This window comes from Tyto alba, unplaced genomic scaffold (genome assembly GCF_018691265.1).
Source record: "Tyto alba isolate M040663 unplaced genomic scaffold, T.alba_DEE_v4.0 Super-Scaffold_27, whole genome shotgun sequence".
Classification (NCBI taxonomy): Eukaryota; Metazoa; Chordata; class Aves; order Strigiformes; family Tytonidae; genus Tyto; species Tyto alba.
Genome location: NW_024881301.1, coordinates 4152656 through 4171093, shown reverse-complemented (window position 1 = coordinate 4171093; position 18438 = coordinate 4152656). Strand labels below are relative to the sequence as shown.

General features: G+C 36.6%; 1 protein-coding gene across 4 annotated transcripts in view; it reads right to left on the bottom strand.

Annotated features, from left to right (window-relative positions):
* TRAPPC8 (trafficking protein particle complex subunit 8) overlaps positions 1–18438 on the bottom strand; it is a 51367-nt gene that overhangs the window by 13618 nt on the left and 19311 nt on the right. For 2 of the 4 annotated variants that reach the window (XM_033001093.2, XM_033001095.2), the window contains 15 exons: positions 17601–17751; positions 16172–16272; positions 14558–14663; positions 12841–12972; positions 10505–10729; positions 9375–9483; positions 8440–8634; positions 8118–8248; positions 6973–7047; positions 6147–6273; positions 4912–5069; positions 3697–4139; positions 2180–2327; positions 1577–1606; positions 810–906 (listed from right to left, as the gene is read on the bottom strand). In XM_033001093.2, coding sequence (XP_032856984.2) covers positions 810–906; positions 1577–1606; positions 2180–2327; positions 3697–4139; positions 4912–5069; positions 6147–6273; positions 6973–7047; positions 8118–8248; positions 8440–8634; positions 9375–9483; positions 10505–10729; positions 12841–12972; positions 14558–14663; positions 16172–16272; positions 17601–17751 — 2228 coding nt within the window. The remainder of the gene's footprint in view (positions 1–809; positions 907–1576; positions 1607–2179; positions 2328–3696; positions 4140–4911; positions 5070–6146; positions 6274–6972; positions 7048–8117; positions 8249–8439; positions 8635–9374; positions 9484–10504; positions 10730–12840; positions 12973–14557; positions 14664–16171; positions 16273–17600; positions 17752–18438) is intronic. The other 2 variants (XM_033001094.2, XM_033001096.2) reach the window with 1 other exon arrangement.

Below are 18438 nucleotides of genomic sequence, written 5' to 3'. Positions count from 1 at the left end.
AATCAGAGCCCCTCCTCATTAGACAAAAGTCAGCCTTTCAACTTCACAAGTAAGAAACACATAGATGATACTCAAGAAGAGTAACTAATCAAGCAGAGTAACTGCAGAGCGGTAAAGAAAATGCATCTTCTGCTGATCCCTTTCATACACTCCAAGAGCAGGAAGTGAGCCATAATGCATAAAGGAGATACAGAGAAAGAAGGGTAGAACAGAAGACAAAAGGTTCAGTTAATCTGACTGGCTCATCCTCAATATAAGAGGAACATCTGTCCAGACTGATTTTTAAGTACCTAAGATGTCATCATACAATTAAAGATAATAATTGCTGTATACAATAACAGCAACTTTTTTTGCCTGGGACAGTTGGCCTTTTCAAAAATTAGCTTGTATTAGCTAACGCAGGATACAGCACCAGCACTTCTGATCTATTTCTACTAACTAAATAGACCACTTGTCAAATATTCCATTGATCAGTTAAATTTAACAATGCCATAAATAACTAAAAGAACACTGAAACACATTTCTTCTGAGACAAGTTATCATCAGCCAAGCCAAATGGATTTCTCTACATCACAGAAATAATTTACCTGTAAGTTAAGCCCATTTTTAAAATGAATGAAGTCTGAAAGTTATCTGACAATATACTTTTCTTGAAACAAACAAAAGAAGCATTGTAGTATGCTTGAAAGGGACAAGAAAGTTTTTAGAAATTATTCTGAAAGCCAAATTCAACTCCTTGGAAGATTCTTTAATTGTTCTTGTCAGGCAGAAGCTAGACTTGCAATCCTTTTGGTGATAAAGATACACACCTTTGTCTTCAGAGACGTTAACAGATTTTTGAAGCTTCCAGTGCTTGCTATTACTTGAAACTTGTACTATATGAAATTCTTTAACACCAGTCTCACTCTAAGGAAGAAACAAAAACTTGGTCAAGTAAGACCATTCAGAACTGTGATGTTCTATATCATACAGTAAGTGTTCATGGCAAGGTACCACTGTTAGAATCTTAGTTTAACTCATTATTCACAGCATCCATAATACTGTATGAAGACAAGAAGGTATTTAAGACCCATGTAACCTAAAACAACACTCTCAGCGCACAGCAACTTCCAATTCCAGTAAACAAAGCCACACAAAGAAGAAACAAAGATCCCCGAGAAAAATACCTGCAAGCTAGTATTTTAGATCAAGACAACTATAATAAAACCTAGGCTTCTAGCTCCAATGCAGAACACTGTCCACAAAGCCACTTAGTTTCTAAGATTACTTTAAGAACATCGCTAGATCATAAACTCCAGGAATTAAAGAACTTTTTTTTACGTATGTAAAGTAGCTTTTGAGGTTGGTTTCCTTTCTTGGAAAGAATAAGGTGGTAGTAGAAAATTAAATCTCACACAATGTCATCTGTTAACTTGCTTAGTACTTTATAAAACATTCCTTCTCAAAGGAGTAGACAATATTTACTTAGTAGCTGAAGAAAGAGTGTACACACCTTTAAAACAAAATGACAAAACAGCTCAGTGATTCCACTACCAGCTAAGTGTCTAGGAATTCTATAAACAGAGGATTCAATTACCTTGCTTTGTGGATGAAAAAATGGGACCAGCTTTACCGAGAAAAACGAGTAAATTTAAATTAGCATGTTATGAAAAACTGAAATATTTTCATCCGCTTTGCTAAGGCAAAAGATCACAACATATATATCTGTATTTGGATTATATTTGCAAAAATGTCTTTTAGAGTTTGGTAAACAGAGAAGCTTCCTTCAATTTGAGGCTTAAATTTTGACTTCACATAACCAATAATTCTACCAGTGTTTTCACTGAAAGACTGTGGCGGTAGGGGGGTGGGGCCCAGGTTGTCTCATTCAGAACTATCTTAAATTGTGATCATCAAGAACACACATGAATTTGGAATAAATCTTCATAAAAGAAAAAAGACTCCAAACTACAGTACCAGAATTTGTTTAGGTTAGAGATAGTTGTAGCAGACTTTCAGAGAGTTGAGATAAAACTTAATATCAGTACTCTTTCCAACAGTAACTGGAATGATTAAATATGCAAGGTTTACTTAGTGTTTGCAAAATAGTTGTAAAAAAAGCCTTTTACTTATGTCTTTGTTCTACTGGTGACATCTGCTGAGCTTTAGAACAGTATTATTATTAAGAGTAAGAACTTACAGTATTGATATTTTCTACATCCACAAACACCAACATATTGTCCCCTCTGCCTTCTTCATCTTCAAGCGCATTACTTCTGCAGACAGTAGCTCGAATATGCAGAGACCGGCTAGTACAAATAACTGCAGTGTGCCTTAATACTCTGTGACTAAAGAAGGAAGGGGAAGACAAAGAAAAAAAAAAAAAAGACATCCTGAACCACCAGGACTGCTGTCCAGAACCTGTCATGAAGTAGGTTTGCTTTTATGTTTGTCATCAATATTAAGGCCATTAGAGTATTTATTCCTTTCAACCACTAAAGAGACACTTTTCTTTTTAGCTTCTTATCAAAACTGTATTATTTTTAACAATCATGCTACATGAGTAAGTGCTCTTCAAACATACAGTCTCTTAGCCAGTTTGAAATACTGGGAAAAAAGGTTCATATGCTACCATAACAAAAAATACATCTGAAGTATTTCAGATGTAAGACAACCAGCACAGTGGAACTGAACAGGCATGTATTAGCACAGGGATATCATTAAGCTATTTAATACCACCACATGCTTTGGAAAATAAGTTTGAGTAAATAAACCATAAAAGGCCTACTACTTAGTCACATCTGTATAAACATTTATTTAAAAGCATTTAGACAGAATACCATTGCATTCAACAAATTCCCCTGAACTGAGAATCTTGAAGACATTAGAACTCAAGCTCTAACAGCTATAAGGTAGCAACGGAAGAACAGTATTTACAGAATAATGAAAGAAAGGCATACAAAAAAAATACAGTCTTAATTTCTGAATTCGGCTGTTTGATAGATTTCTACACTAAGGCTTCCTGAAGGCTGATCTCTTCGTTTTCTGAAGAAAGGCCTGTTCACCCCAGAATCACTGAATAATGTGTTTCTCCAAAAAGTCCTCCTGAGCCTTCTTAGCGTTGGACATGGGTGGGACTTGGGAATAAGTAACACAAAAAGTCAACTTGCTACGTTTTAATTTCAAAGAAACCACTATTTGTTAGCTACTAGTATCAAACTTGACTGTCCACTGACTCAGGGTGGTCCAAAAAGTAACTATACAACAGCATGCAAGTCAAACTTGGTATTTAACCCCTCCGAAGAGAATAACTTTCATCATAATAAAATTACTAACCACATTTTAACTACGAACAAAATCTTTTGCTCAAAGTAGAAAAGAAGAAATAAATTAAGTCATGATTTTTTCCCCTAGGCCTCAGAAAGATGCGTTTCCAGAGAAACTAAATATGAACAGAGTTTGTATTAACAGCATTCCATTAACCCTCCTTCTATTATTTTAATAATTGTCATTTTGATGGAAGCAGTGTACGCTATATAATTTCATACGGAAATTAGATCATATAGTAGAAAAAAAAAGTCATCACTTAGAATAGCAGATAACAGGCCACTTTTACATTATCACAACAACTGGAACTCATGAAGATACATTATAAACATTGTAAGCATAAGTGTGTGTCTACTAAGTTTGACACAAAACAGTAGATAAAAAACTTACCACATTTTTGAGTGTCTTTTAATACTTTCATAGTAAAACAGAAAGTTAATTTCATGAACACCTTCTTCATCTGGTCCCCGTAACCACATTGGCAGCTGCACTGAAGCCCCAGGAAGAAGAACAGCATCAGGAAGTGGGACATGGATTACTTCAGGCTGACCTCCTGTGCCAACCCCAAAGTCTACAGAAGAAGCTGAAGATAGCAGTGCTGTACGCACAGAGGTAGGATCTGTCACAACAGTCTTGTAAGCACTACAGTTTTCAGAAGCTGAAGGACTTAGTGGCGTTAGAACAGCAGTATTTCCACCAAAAGTAAAAAATTCTGGATGTTTGGACACGACCTTCAGTGTGGTAAGAGGACACTTGCTTACGTTCACAAATTCTACATATGCTTTTCGGATTTCTCCACAGAGAAGCCCTGTAGGAAAATTTATGAAGAACACCTGTATGCGAGAGAACAGGAGAAAAGAAAAACCTGAACATTGAGCCCAGTAACAAATGCACATGAAAACAGCCACCAACTGTATTGCTCTCTACAGCTTTCCTGAGCAAAGTGGAGAGGGAGGTGATGATCTCTTCTCCCTGGTATCCAGTGATAGAACACTGGGAAGGCCTAAAAGTTGCTCCAGGGGACATTTAGATTGGACATTAGGAAGCATTTCTTTACTGAGAGGGTGGTCAAACACTGGAACAGGCTTCCTAGAGAGGTGGTCAATGTCCCAAGCCTGTCAGTGTTTAAGAGGCATTTGGACAGGGAACTTAACATGCTTTAACTTTTGGTCAGCCCTGAATTGGTCAGGCAGCTGGATTACAAGACCACTGTAAATCCTTTCCAACTGAAATAGTCTATTCTATACAGTGTTGTCATTAACCAGCTAGTCATACCATTTTAATTGCCTTAACAAGGAAAACCATTGTGTTTTAATTAGCCAACTTAAAGAACTATTCTAGATCAATGGCAAGCAAGCATAAAAAAAAAAGTTTTGCCTGTTTTCCCTCACCTTGAAATTTGGCTACAAAAAGCTATTGACAACTGTCTAAACACAAGTTGCAAAACACAGATTTGCAACTGACAGATTAAAAATTAACTGGAGAAATTTAGGCATTAAGACAATCTAAGACTTCATTGTCAGAATTACATTTATATATATATATATATATAAGCTCTGGATTCAGCTATTTGCTCAAAACTGTCAATAGAAAGTAGCTACGTACCTCCAACAAAGGCATTTCGTCTGTAATAATGGGATCTAAACGTCGATCAGGTCCATATTTAATAGACGTTTTTTCTTCTTTTGTGTTATTAAGTCGAGGCCCTTGGATTTCTAAATCTTGTCGTCCTCTTACAGATAACCCATTGGAGACAAACTTTCCTGAAAAAAATTATTAAAAAAAACCAAACCAAAACAAAAAACTTCCAAAGTAGTTCCTAACTTTTTTCTGAGAAGTGATCCAAAGCTCCCTATCCAATCTCAAAAATCACTGGGCACATGCAGTGTTCACTGATTAAGCAGCATCACTGACAAAGAACTATTCAAAGCTTACTGTCACACATACCACATTGCTATTACAAGTTCAGACAGACAGTTACCCACTGTTGTGGACTTACTCTACCCTTTAATAGTTTGACAGATGGTGAGGGTAGGGGGAAAGGCGCATACATGGAGCATAAAGGTGATGTATTTATTTCCTTTCTCAATTTCTGCCAAGCTGGAAAAGTCACCCAAAAGGTTTTTATTTCCTTCAAAGACAGGCCAGGACTCTCCACAAGATTTTTATCCCAAAGGTTTCCAGTTCATAGATAGCTAAACAAGCTTCGTTATTTATTCATTCTTTTTGACACTTTCAAACATGTGCTTCAATCCTCATTTCATCCAACAACTAAATTTTCCCTATGAGCATCAGTTTCAGATAAATGACTCAAACCAGATCAAGTGACATGCAATTAACAAGCCATTTATATGTTAACATAAAGGAAAGAATCAAAATAAAGTCACAATGATAAAAAAAAATTCTATCAGCCAAATTTATATTTGGGAATTTAAGTGAAGAAGTTCAGTGCAACATTTAGACAAAAGTTGAAAGCTAATGAAGCAAGAAGACCCAGAAGAAAAAACAATGGCAAAAGAATCAATGAAAGTTGATAGAGATATAACATAGCACAGATGGAATATTTAAATATAGATTTTTTTTTAATGGTTTCAGAATTTCCAGATTTAAAACCAACAGTAAGTATCAGTTTGGCAGAGGTTACTTCCTTGCTCACGGGATTCTTACAGGTGCCAATTAATTCTTCTCCTGTTCCAGTTTCCCTTTTTTCTACATCCTTATCTGAAGGAATGCTTTGCATTATGATAGTCAAAAATTAAACACTAGAATTTAGTTCTATTCCGCAGAAGCCACGTCCCTCCCTTCCCAGGACACACAACTTAAGGGAATAATGCACTCACCTGTCTGTAATCCAATAGAAGGATCTATCCCATCTAATGTCACAGCACCCTGAACAGTGCCAAGATTATAAACGACTCCCAGAATATGTAGCTCCCCTGTTTGATGGGGAAAGAGCTTTAGTCTTGCCTGTGGAGATATGTTAAATTTTTGTTGTTGTTGCTACTAGAAAAAAGTATTATTACATTTAAGTGTCCAACTGCTAAAAGACATTCACAGCTATGTTTACTTTATAGTTGTGCCAGATGTAACTGCATACAATAACTACAGGTCGTTTACTGTTAAGTTCATATACACAGAACTTACCAAACCAGTCCACAGCTGAGAGATGCTCATTCCATTAGAAAAGAAACCTAAATTGTAACCAAAATGAACTTTAACAGAGGCAGAATTGCAGAATGGTTGAAGCTGGAAAGGACCCCTGGAGAACATCTTGTCCAACTTGCCTGCTCAAATAGGGCCACCTAGAGCCAGCTGCCCAGGACCATGTCCAAATGGCTTTTAATATCTCCACTGATGGAGACTCCACAGTCTCTCTGAGCACTGGGCACAAGCTGCCCAGTCACCACCACAGCAAAAAACAAAAGGCATTTCCTGATGTTCAGATGGAGCCTCCTGTGTTTCAGTTTGTGTCCACTGACTCTTGTCCTGTCACATCCTCCCTTCAGATATTTATATACACTGATGAGATTCAGAAGTTCCAGTACTTCCTATGTCAGTAATGTCTTCTGCAAGTTTAGCGGGAAGTTCAGATCATAACAAGTCTGAACTCCACCCTAGAGGTTCAACACTGAAAATACTATTTTTAAAACAAAGTATAGTACTTACCACTTTTGTCTCCTCACTATTAATTAGAAATTCTGCTATTGCTTCAGTTCCTATCATACCATCATCACATATTCCCTGAAAAGAAGAAATAACTTTTCAGATATTATTATTCCTTGGCAGAAAAAGTGCCATAAATATTACTTTCCACATCTTTCCTAAATTCATAGGCTTTTTTCCTCAAACACTTTCAAACTGCAGTTAGGACCAGTAGGTGCCATATGCCCAGTTTCTCAGGCTTTCTGGTTTAAAGAAGCCGCTAGAGAGCTCAGCAACCATTTACTTGAGAGAAATTTAAGATTTACCACTATAAATTGGAACCATTTCCAATCAATTTCACTGATACTCACGAAAGTATTTATCATATCATTAAAGTAGCAGTTCAGAACAGAAGGGAAAGCATATGGCAATCCTTGAGACTTAGTTACGTGAAACCATGTTTATAACTGTGGCAAAAACTTACAGCACCTTTAAAGATCACTATGTTCCAAATGCCTTTTGCCAGGAAACTAAATTACTAAGAAGTATGTTCTAATACTGAATATGATAGTAAATTAAAACCTTAAAATTATGAATGTAAGAACAGTCCTTCAGAGGAAAGTTTTGGCAGTATTAGTTGAAGTGTTTAATTAAACAGTAGTAAGTAGTTCATCTAAAGTATCTGAAGTATTCAAAACATTATTTTTTTTAATAAAATAAATCTTCATTTTTCTTTTGATTGAGATACCAAGATGTTCCTATGTCATACCAGCACAGTTTTTCAGAACACACATTTCACTACATTCAGTAGCTCCAGTCAGAAGGTGGTATTTGATAATATACCTATTGACATTACAAGTAATTTCTGCTGGTCAAGAATAGTGTGACTCAAAATAAATGTACTACACATACAATGAAGTGTTGGAAGTATTTTGTTTCACATTAAACTTTATAATATTCATTACTGTAACATTTGTTAACTTGGCTCTTCATAACCTATGGATCTAGGAAAACCTAAATGATGCATAAAGAAATTCAGTAACTACTTTTTTTTTCCCAACTTACACTTAAACCAGCTGTTTTCATACTACAGAATTTTGAAGACTTAATGTATACTCCATAACTGTAGCTGTTTGGTTTTGGCTGAAAAAGGGTGAAGCTTTCCTTACCAGCTCTTTCGTTTCTCCATCATGCTTTGTATTGAAGTCTTTAGGCTGAAACTTCCACAGCAATGAAAGGTCAGTCAAAAGAAGTGGAACTTTTAGAGGGTTTCGGAAGGACACTTCTACAGTTATTGGTTCTATTAAAAAAATGCAAGAAAATAATGGCAACAGTTTATCCCCACCACAATCTGAAGGTTCTCCTAAATCAAAGCACTCTTGCGCAAACAACTTGCACAAGAACACTGGTTTAAATCTACAATAACAGAGGAAATATTGTACAAATTTATCTAACTCACTTTATTCTGGAGTGTATAAATCTTAACTTTACCTTCTATCACAGCAAGTGGAAATCTGGAGTTATCTGTGTAGCGATTTAAACAGAATTGTGTTGCTTGAAAGTTCGAAGGTATTATTCCTTTATTTATCACAGAAACAACCTGCTCCTCAAGTTCCTTCCACTGTTGTGATGATTCCGAGTCATACTCCTGATCCAGACTTACATGTGTAGCTGCCTGCTTTTCACCTAGTACAAGTAAGGCAATCTTAGCAGGTGAGAACAGTGGCATGCAACAGTTGCAAGAGGGCTGCACTGGCAATTTGGTAACTATTGCTAAAATATTTTAAGTTCTCAGTCACTGTCATTTTTACGTTACAACTGATTTACATCAGTGAATTACAAGATACTTTGAAAGACACACATGGAAAACAATACTGAGAATAATTTGAGTATACTTCTATTTGCAAATTGTGGAATTCCAAGATTTTAGCATGTAATAAACACAGTTTACAGATTATTTTTACTTTTATGACAGACTGCAGTCCAACACTACAGCTTTGGTTTACATAAGAACTTCCACTCAGCTTACTTTACATTCAGGAATCACAGCGTTTCAAACATTTAATTCAAGAGAAAGTTAACTATAAATCTAGTTTCTAGCATTGGCACTAGCGTCTAGCATTTGCTAAAGCATTAATAATCCCTTTCATGAAGTTCATTAGACTTGCACTGAAGGTTTCCAGCTATGAAAAATAGTGGAAGTCAGCACATCTGCATATGAGGACTTCATATTTACACAGAAAATCTGAAAACATCTAGCGAGTGTATACTAAGCTTAAGCTCTGCTTTTGAAATCTTATTCAAGAAGCTACCTTGTCACATTAGCTTTACATAATGATAGATGATTTTTTTTAAAGTTACACCAACTCTTGCATATATTTTGGTGCAATAAGGGATTTCAATCTGTTTACATAAATTTTTCTAACCTTCTGCCGGTCTTCTATCATGCCCAAAGAAAACACGGGTTGCTGAGCTGTTAATATATGGTAAAGGAAGCTGTGGTAAGGGACCATCAGGTGATAGCTGGGTTACGTTCTGGAGCAAAGGAAGAAAACAGTGGCATGCTATTATGCAAATACATGATGTCCATGCTGTACCTTACCAATGATTGAATAATACCAAGTTACAAGGACTCAGTGTTTGAACAGGTAGTATTTTTAAGATGGAATGAATAATTTCAATTGTTTTGATAATTTCCTCTCCTTTGACAGTCTTGAAGTACTATTCTTCAGTAAGTTTAAAAGTTCATGAAAACATTATGGAAAAAGGAGAATAATTATTTTAATCCAGCACTCTAATCACTATTGTGACTGCGTGGCTGTTACAAGCTTAATTTGATGCAAAGCTTGACTGTAACTCAGAATTTGATAAACTATGTTCACTACACCACCACCATTACACAAGACCCTCACCACAGCTGAGCTGTGGACTCAAACACTAGTCTTGAGTAAGGTTTACCGTAACTCGTAAACACCACAGAAATTCTGTTTGCAAGCTTTAAAACACATTAACTAACTACACAGCTGCAAAACCACCCCATAATGTACATGGTATGCTACAACCCAGAATCACTCATGGATTTACAGCCAACATGAATCACTTGATCTATAAAAACCCATATTAAAGAATGCACTACAACATAGATAGGGAGTACTTTATAATACCAGAAAACGTAACAGAGCTACCTAGTCTTTATTAAACATTTATTATCAAAAGCCTGAAAAATCATTATAAATTCATCAAAACAAAACAGATCCGCTTCCTCTAAAAGAAACTGAACTATCACAAGATGCAATTCAGCTATAACCCTCAAAAGGAAGCGTTCATTTCACTGTAATAAAAACAGTGTCACACTGATACCCATCAGTGTAATTACACTTAATACACACAGGAGATGCAGCATATTTGGTTTTTTTAAAGCCTAAAGTAAAAAATAAACACATCAATTAGATTAAAAAAAAACCTGGAAGAAGCAGGTACGACAGAAAAATCATTTAATGACTTAATAGAAAATTACTGATTACTCAAAGAATAAAGACAATGAGAAGTCATTTACCTTATAAACATAAAGATATTCTCTTAAAAAAGCTCCTTGCTGAGCTGGAGGTTGTTTACTATCATTGATCAAAATATGCCTGAAGGCAGACACAGCATTGTCAAGCTGACGAAGCGTGAAGGACTGGCGACCAATAGTGAAGTTAATATGGTCTTCTGCAAGAGACCAGCCTTTCCCTTTGTAAACCTGCATGGCTTGACAGTAGCAACGTAAGGCATGTTTCTTCTGAAAGAAAAAAAAAAAAACCACCACAAAACAACAAACAAGTTAATATCTCAAATAATCCCATTAACCACTCACTAATATAAGGAAGACTGAACAGTGAGTCAGAAAAGTTACTGAAGTTTTTACCACCACCCTCAACTATGCTAAGTGTAATGTTTGCAGAACTATACCTCATAGCATCTGGTCAACATTAATCTAAGCACAGAAGTGCTGGTTGCTACAGTACAGCGTCTAGCCTGCAGATTAAATTCATGTTTTCAAAGACTAGTGTAACGGGCAGTAAGTTAAAAAAGCAAATAACAAGAAAAGACTACTTTTAAAAAAGTGTTCTATGTTGCTTTAAGACTGACTGCTAAAGTCTACAGAGCACTACTGCCAAGCCTCAGGACATAAACTAGATTTAACACATTACTTTTCACTTCTGTAACTGAACTTTCAGTGTGACACTTCCAGTCAACTGTTGTTCAGTAGACATACTTGGGACAAAAAAAATCCATGCCAAGCTAACTGACAGAATATAGCCCTACAGTATATACAAGACAAAAAATACCAAATCGCATCAGCCATTGGGAGATAGATGCTCTGCTCCCAATCAGCTTCAGTTCCTTTCCTGTACAGACATCAGGACCTGGGCATTCAATCCCAAGTCCAGGTATTGAACATCTGCATAGGCATTCACTGTACAGGCAAGTCTCAGCTTCTAAAAAAGGGAACAGCATTCCCTCATTTACAGCAGTAATGAGAAAAAATTTAAGATGTGTTCAAATTGGTATGGTGATGGCAGGAGAGTACAAGCATAAATCCTTAACATCAGCAGATTATTCCTGACAGTAAAATATGGTATTACAGTATGCAGTTGAGCAGCCTGGCTAACTTGTCTTCATTAGCATTTAATATTTTGGTGCCTCTAAGGAAAAAAGATAACCTACATTTCCTCTAACACTGAAAAAGCATTCCTTGAAAATCAGAATCCCTACAAGAATTAGACGTAAACGACAAGAGCTGTTACATGAAGACAAAGTCAAAGCTTTACAAAATGCATGTACTTTTCCAGGCAAAGGAGTGAGATATAAAAGAACAAATGAAAAAACCCTTTGATCGATAGCTCCCTGTCAGTACTGTATTGTACTATACAATAGACAGGGAAACTAGTGCATGAAGAAAACAAAGGGTGGGGGGAATACTCCTACTGTTCTTCACATCTGTGATTTTAAATACAGAAGCCAAGAATACAACAATACTTCCTTTGGTCCTTACCAGCATCATAAAACCAAGATTGGGTGAGGTGGGAGAACCACACCCCTCACTCCCCAACCATCAGAATTCTGTCTGAAACAAAGTCCTGTGGTCTTCGGGGGGGGAGGGTTCTCCTGTATTACTGGTTTGCAATACAAATTTACTTCTATCACAGGTTTGTAACTTATCAATAAGCTGAAGTTGCCTGTATTCAAGAACAGCCCCAAAACTGAATTCTGGTGACTAACCTCTGCAGGAATCAAGCACAAGCTATCTATAGAGAGTCTATCCCACAACTGGGGCAGAAATAAAGCATAGAAGTTATGTCCAACAAACTATTTAACACAGAACTACCTACACAGGGATGCGAATGGAAGTAAAACCAGTCTGATTTATATCGGTTAACTTGCTACTTAAGTCTAAACAGCCATAAAGAAATGCTTTAGTTGTCTTGTAGTAACTGTTCACACACCTGCACCTCCACTAAAAAGCATGTGGTTAAGGCACCAGGAAAAACAGGTATCTAAATTTTGCTATTATTCTAATAAATTAAGAGTGTAACAAATCCCTAACTCCTGTAACTCATTCATCTCAACAGCAAAAAAATACTCCTTTACCTAAAAACCCCTTGTATTTTACTGTGTATAAAATTAAGACCCAGAAATGAAAACACGTATCAGATCAGTGACCTTCAGCATTATCCAGAAGACCAAGCTGAGCAGTGTAGAAGTCATTTTCAGAACACGAGCTGAGTATTTCTGACAAAAAAAAGTGTCAGAAGCCAAGCATCTTTTTCCAGACTAACAACATACTTAACATGTTTTTCAAAGTATCAAATACCAGGCATGTTTTCCAGGCAGAAAGATAATACTTACCTGGCCTGCTTTACTAAACCTATGGCCAGCCAATATCATATGAAATGCAAACTTTCTAACCATGGGACTTTTCATGTTTATAAAGCAATGGGCTGCCTGCTCCAACAGAAGTGCACTGCGAAGATCTGAATCCTATTTAAAAGCAAAAAGGAGAATTAGCCTCAGAGTTTAATAAAAAACATAACGATAACAGTGGCCTTGCTTTAATGCTAACAGGAACAGTCAGTTCTAACAGTGCTGTGAAGTTGATGATTCTTTTATATACAAATATTATATGTATAAGTGTGCATATACAAGAAAATAAGACTAAAAGCATTTTTCACTTTGTTACGTGTATGATGTTCAATATGAAACATGCTGGTTTTTTTCTTTTTTTCTCCAGTGGAGAGATTTCTATATCAACCTGTTCCAGTATGAGTGAAAAAGAGTAGTATTTTCTGCTTTTTCTGGTACTCAGGCTAGTTTCTAACACTTATTATCTGTGAAGGACCCTGCTATCTTTTCCCCTCCCTCTCCCTGCAGATATTAGGTCTAGAAACAAAAACTAAGAGCTTTTAACAGGATGAAGGAAAACTAGAGGGAACAATGGAACTTAGTGAATTTGTATTACAAGAACCAGGATTTCTTAATAATGCAGAATTTCTTGCTATTACCCACTTCTCATGCCAAGACACAGCTGTATTACTTTAACCAATCACAACAGACTCTACTTGATTTTACCACAACCGAACTCCATGCTATCAGTGATGTCTAATTATGTGTCTGGACTATAAATATACTCCTGAGACACCTATATATTATCCTGTGAAGATTTTTCTTGCAACTGCCCAAAGGAACCACAAGCATACTACATATAATTTTTAAGTTGTAGAATGATTGTGCGTAGCCCATAGTATTTAAATTTCTTGCTTAATTAACTTCTGCTTACATAAATTTTGGTAGCAAGTTTAAGTTGAAAGGGCAAGAATGAAGCTACAATGTCACTTGAGGGAGAAGCTTCCAGAACTAAGCAAATTTTTTCAATGCTTAATCTGTCCCAGGAAAAGTCTCAGAAGCATCACATTTGGTGCAGCTGGCCACAAAGCCAGAACTAACTGCCAGTTCAACTGTCCTCCAAGTTACACAGAAGATGCTATACTATTACTGGTATTACATTCGTTTCAGTATTTTTCAAGCAAGACACTTTCTGGGGTGTTAGAAGCTAATTCCATGCTTAATTTCCACCAATTAATATTACAGAAGTGTTCAGGCTAGCTTTCACTTCCACAGTGAGATTCTAATGATTCGTAACAGCTGAGCTACAGTAATACCTTCGTTGTTTAAACTACAGAGAACTTCTGATTATATGTGGGATAGTATCCATTATAGCTCTGACAAGCCATGCCAATACTTTTAACCCATGAGGTCAAACTGCAAGTATGTCATACAAGAGCTAAGCAGATGTCAAAGAAAATTAGTTATAAAGCCAAAGATAATAATGGCACATTTAGCATGTTTAAAGAAGTCAAGCAAGTCACTTGACTAAAAAGAAAAACAGTACTAGTTTCTTTACTTGCAGTGTAAATATTTTAGTTCATTTCATGCTTTATACCAGCTCATTTACTACATTTGGCTAGAAAATATCATAAGACGAGAATCAGAACGTAACCCAGAAGTGTTTGGTTAAAGAAACAAACAGGGGGAAGGCAAGAGTGGAAAAAACTACTAAGTGTTTTACCTCACTGGTTAGACGAATCAGAAGAGCAGCTGCCTCTGAATATTTGCTTTGACTTTTTAAGATTTCAGCACTAAGCAGCACACAGCGTTCAGCCAGAACCATGTTCCTAAAGCAAAAACATAAGCGTATTAATATATATTTATTGAACTAAACCATGGAAAACTTTTCACCTCAGATTTCACAAATTTTCACCATATTGCATCAGTCTTACATTGTTCTTTATTGTTAAAAGATATTAAAGTTCATTCCTTGCAAAACCACCACATGTAGATTGACACATTAAGTGTCCTATCCTACTATAACTGCAGCTTTTTAGAAGTCAAAGCCACAGAGCATTTCTGAGGACAGTACTGTATTTATAAAAATGCCAGCTACAAATGACCCAACCTCCTAAATTACCTGATAAATGAGAAGTTCAGCCACCAGAAACAAATTGCACTGGGTTGACTTTAGTGGGTATCAGGTGCCCACCAAACTGTTCTATCACACTCCCTCAGCAAGATGGGGAGAAAAATCAGACTAAAAAGCTCATGTGCTAAGGACAGGGACATCACTCACCCATTACAGTCACAGGCAAAACAGATGTGGTTTGGGGAAGATTAAATTAATTTATTGCCAATTAATAACAGAATAGGATAGTGATAAATGAAAAAAAAAAAAAAACACTAAAACACCTTCCCCTGACTCCTCCTTCCCAGGTTCAACATCATTCCCAACACTTCTACCTCCTCCTCACCCCAAGTGGGGCAGGGAGACAGGGAAAAGCAATTGTGGTCAGTTCATAATATTTCATCTCCACTACTCCTTCCTCCTCATTCTCTTCCCCTACTCTGGCATGGGGTCCCACCCACAGATAACAGCATTGGTCCTTTCCATGGGGTACAGTCCTTCAAGAACAGACTGTTCCAGTGTGGGTTCTCCATGGGTCACAGCTGCTGCCAGAAACCTTATCCGGGCAAAGGCTTTTCACAGGCAGCTGTTTCCTTCAGAGCACATCCACCTTCTCTGGCACTGGGTCCTCCATGGGCTGCAGCGTGCATCCTCTGCTCCATTGCAGTCCTCCATGGACTGCAGGGGGACAAGCTTTTTCACCAGTCTTCTCCACAGGCTGCAGGGAAGCACCTTCTCCCCACCCTTCCTCACCAACCTTGGTGTCTTACAAGGCTGATTCTCTCATTTTCTCACTCCTCTCTCACAGCTGCTGCACAGCAAATTTTACCCTGAAGTATGTTATCACAGAAGCACCACCAGCATTGCTGACAGGCTCAGCTTTGAGCAACAGCAGGACCATTTTAGAGCTGGGTGAAAAGTGGCTCTGTCCAACATGGAGGGGGCAGCTCCTGCTGTCTTCTCACAGAAGCCATCTCTGTAGCTACCACACTACCAAAATCTTAGCAGGTAAATCCAATACAAAAGTTTAATAAGCACTCTGTTAAGAACAGCATAGACCCCCTTCCATGTTATCCTAGATAAACTAACATATCTTACTCTTGACTAAAATATCACAGAATTATGATAATTTTTGCATCTGGCACTATCACTGTGCAGAGGAAGAAAGTTAAACCACCAGGTCTTCCAACTTTCAGTGGGTCAGTATAAAAGTAGGCAACATACTTGCAGATATCTCGATAGGTCTGAATTGCTGTTTCCATATAATGAGCAGGATATGGCCTAGGAGCTCCAGGCTGAAGAAAAGCTGATACTGCTGCCATTTCCTACAAGAGAAATTCTGTACTGTCACTGTAGTTCTTTCAACAAATTGTAAACCTCAAAATGCTAAGGAACACATTTCAACAGCTTCTAGATCAAGATCTTTGTCCAATCAGTTACTAGCATATAAAAGTGTACCCAAGACACTGTAACTGATAAAAGATTTAATACAATAGCCTATTTATGGCTCTACTTGTAATTAATCAGACAGTAGAGAGTTATACACACTCACAGAAGTGTTTTCAGTTGATGGTACCCTTAACATCATGCAGAAGCATTGATTCAGTACTTCTTTGAGTCCAAGAGATAGTTTCCTACTGCAGAAACAATCCTTCTGATAAAGCTGCACTACCATCTATTTTAAGATGGACCGTTTTCTGTTTTGTTTAAATGAAGTTACCTTCTCAGCTTCCAAGGAAATTCTAGTAAACATGCACTCTGAAATTTTATTTCTTTCCTTATGGGGTGAAGGTAGGATAGCACAGTTTTTCTGCAGTAAGTAAAAACTAAGACTTCTAGGTTGCAAAAAAAATCATAATTAAGACCTCTACAAACTGTTCATCAAGAAGCTAAGATAACTTTTTAGATTAACCAAATGCAGAGCAACTGTCTATACTGCAAAAATACACATTTATGTAAAGGTTTTGCATCAAGATGACACAGTGTACAAGAATGCTTCCATAGTTCTACAAAGTTCAGTTTCAAATTTTATCAAATTAACCAAAGTTTACAAAATAGTTTCTAAAAATTGTTAAAACAAGCTTATTTTTCCTCAGTGATTCCATTTATCTTGTTGAAAATTTAGTCACACATACCTTCAGTCTCAAGAGAAATTAATGAATGAGTATGTGTTTACATTGAAGTTCAGCATTGATATACTCAAATTGTATACCTCAAGAGTCTTGACAAAAAAAATGGTACAATACTGTATTTGTAGTGACGTAGTCTTGACTTGCTGGCAAATAAGTATTTTGCCAAAGTCTAAAAGAGATACTATAAAGTTGTTTCACACTTGGTTTTGAGTTATCAGACTACAAGTTTAAAGATCCATTTTGCTGGAGGTTGCGTTCTAGGTATCTAGGCATTCCCTTTCCATATTTTACATTTTAAGAATTAACTCCTCAATTTTTATTCACACCTTTATTCCCTTCATAAAACAGCAGCCATTAGATTTTAGAACACTTTAGGATTTGATAAAGGTATTCACTAAATTTGGCAAGCCCCTTATAAATCTGGAGGTGGAAAGAAGAGATTGCATTTTGTTACCTTCAGACAAATATTAGAGATTATTAGGAAAAGTTCACAGAATGTCTATGTTATGTGAAGTACCAACCAGTGCTCCAGCTGCATAAAGCATTGCCTGATCATTTAAGAAGTCTTTCTTTGCTGTATGGTAACAGCTATATGCAAGTTCATAGTGCTGCACCAAAAAGCACAAGTCTGCCATTTTCCGGATTTGAAGCTCTGGTGCTTCTGGTGGATACCTATAAATACAAATATTTAAATTCAAAGTCATGATTTCAATAAATAGAGCAAGACATGCTCTATAAAGTCGTCCCCTCTCATCTTAATTTCTATTCATAAAGTAGGAATAAAAACTGCATTGCTTCAGCCTTACCCAAAAACACAGGTAAAAGTGAAGCTGCTTTCTTTCTGCCACATGAAACTTGGTTTCACACCCTACTTTCCAATTAACAAGACTCACTGTTCCACTAACATTCAAAGCAAGCATTCCTCATAGCCAAGAAATACTAAAAAAAATATGAGGCTATCACTGAAACTGCTTAATAAGATTGTTAGAGCTAAATAGAGCTATATAAGAAGGTAATAAAATAAGACTTTGAACTGTTCACCTAGGTGTAGTTATTTCTCACCATTTCTCTTGAAAAAAAAAAAATCCTCTAAAAACTATGCCTTATGTGAAAATGCTAGGCAAGTAACCGTCCTCTGCAAGCATCAGTCTAACTTTTGGTTAGTCAAATATACACAAATCATCTCAGTGAAGATCAAATACATTTTCACAACCACTTGTTAGTCAAACTTTGTAAGAAGCAAATGATGCTTAAAAGTTCCATACAGGAAGCTGAAATCAACAATGTTTTGATTACGAATCCAAAGACATACAACATACTAATTTAAAGCTGTAAGTATCAGGGACATTAACTTTGGAT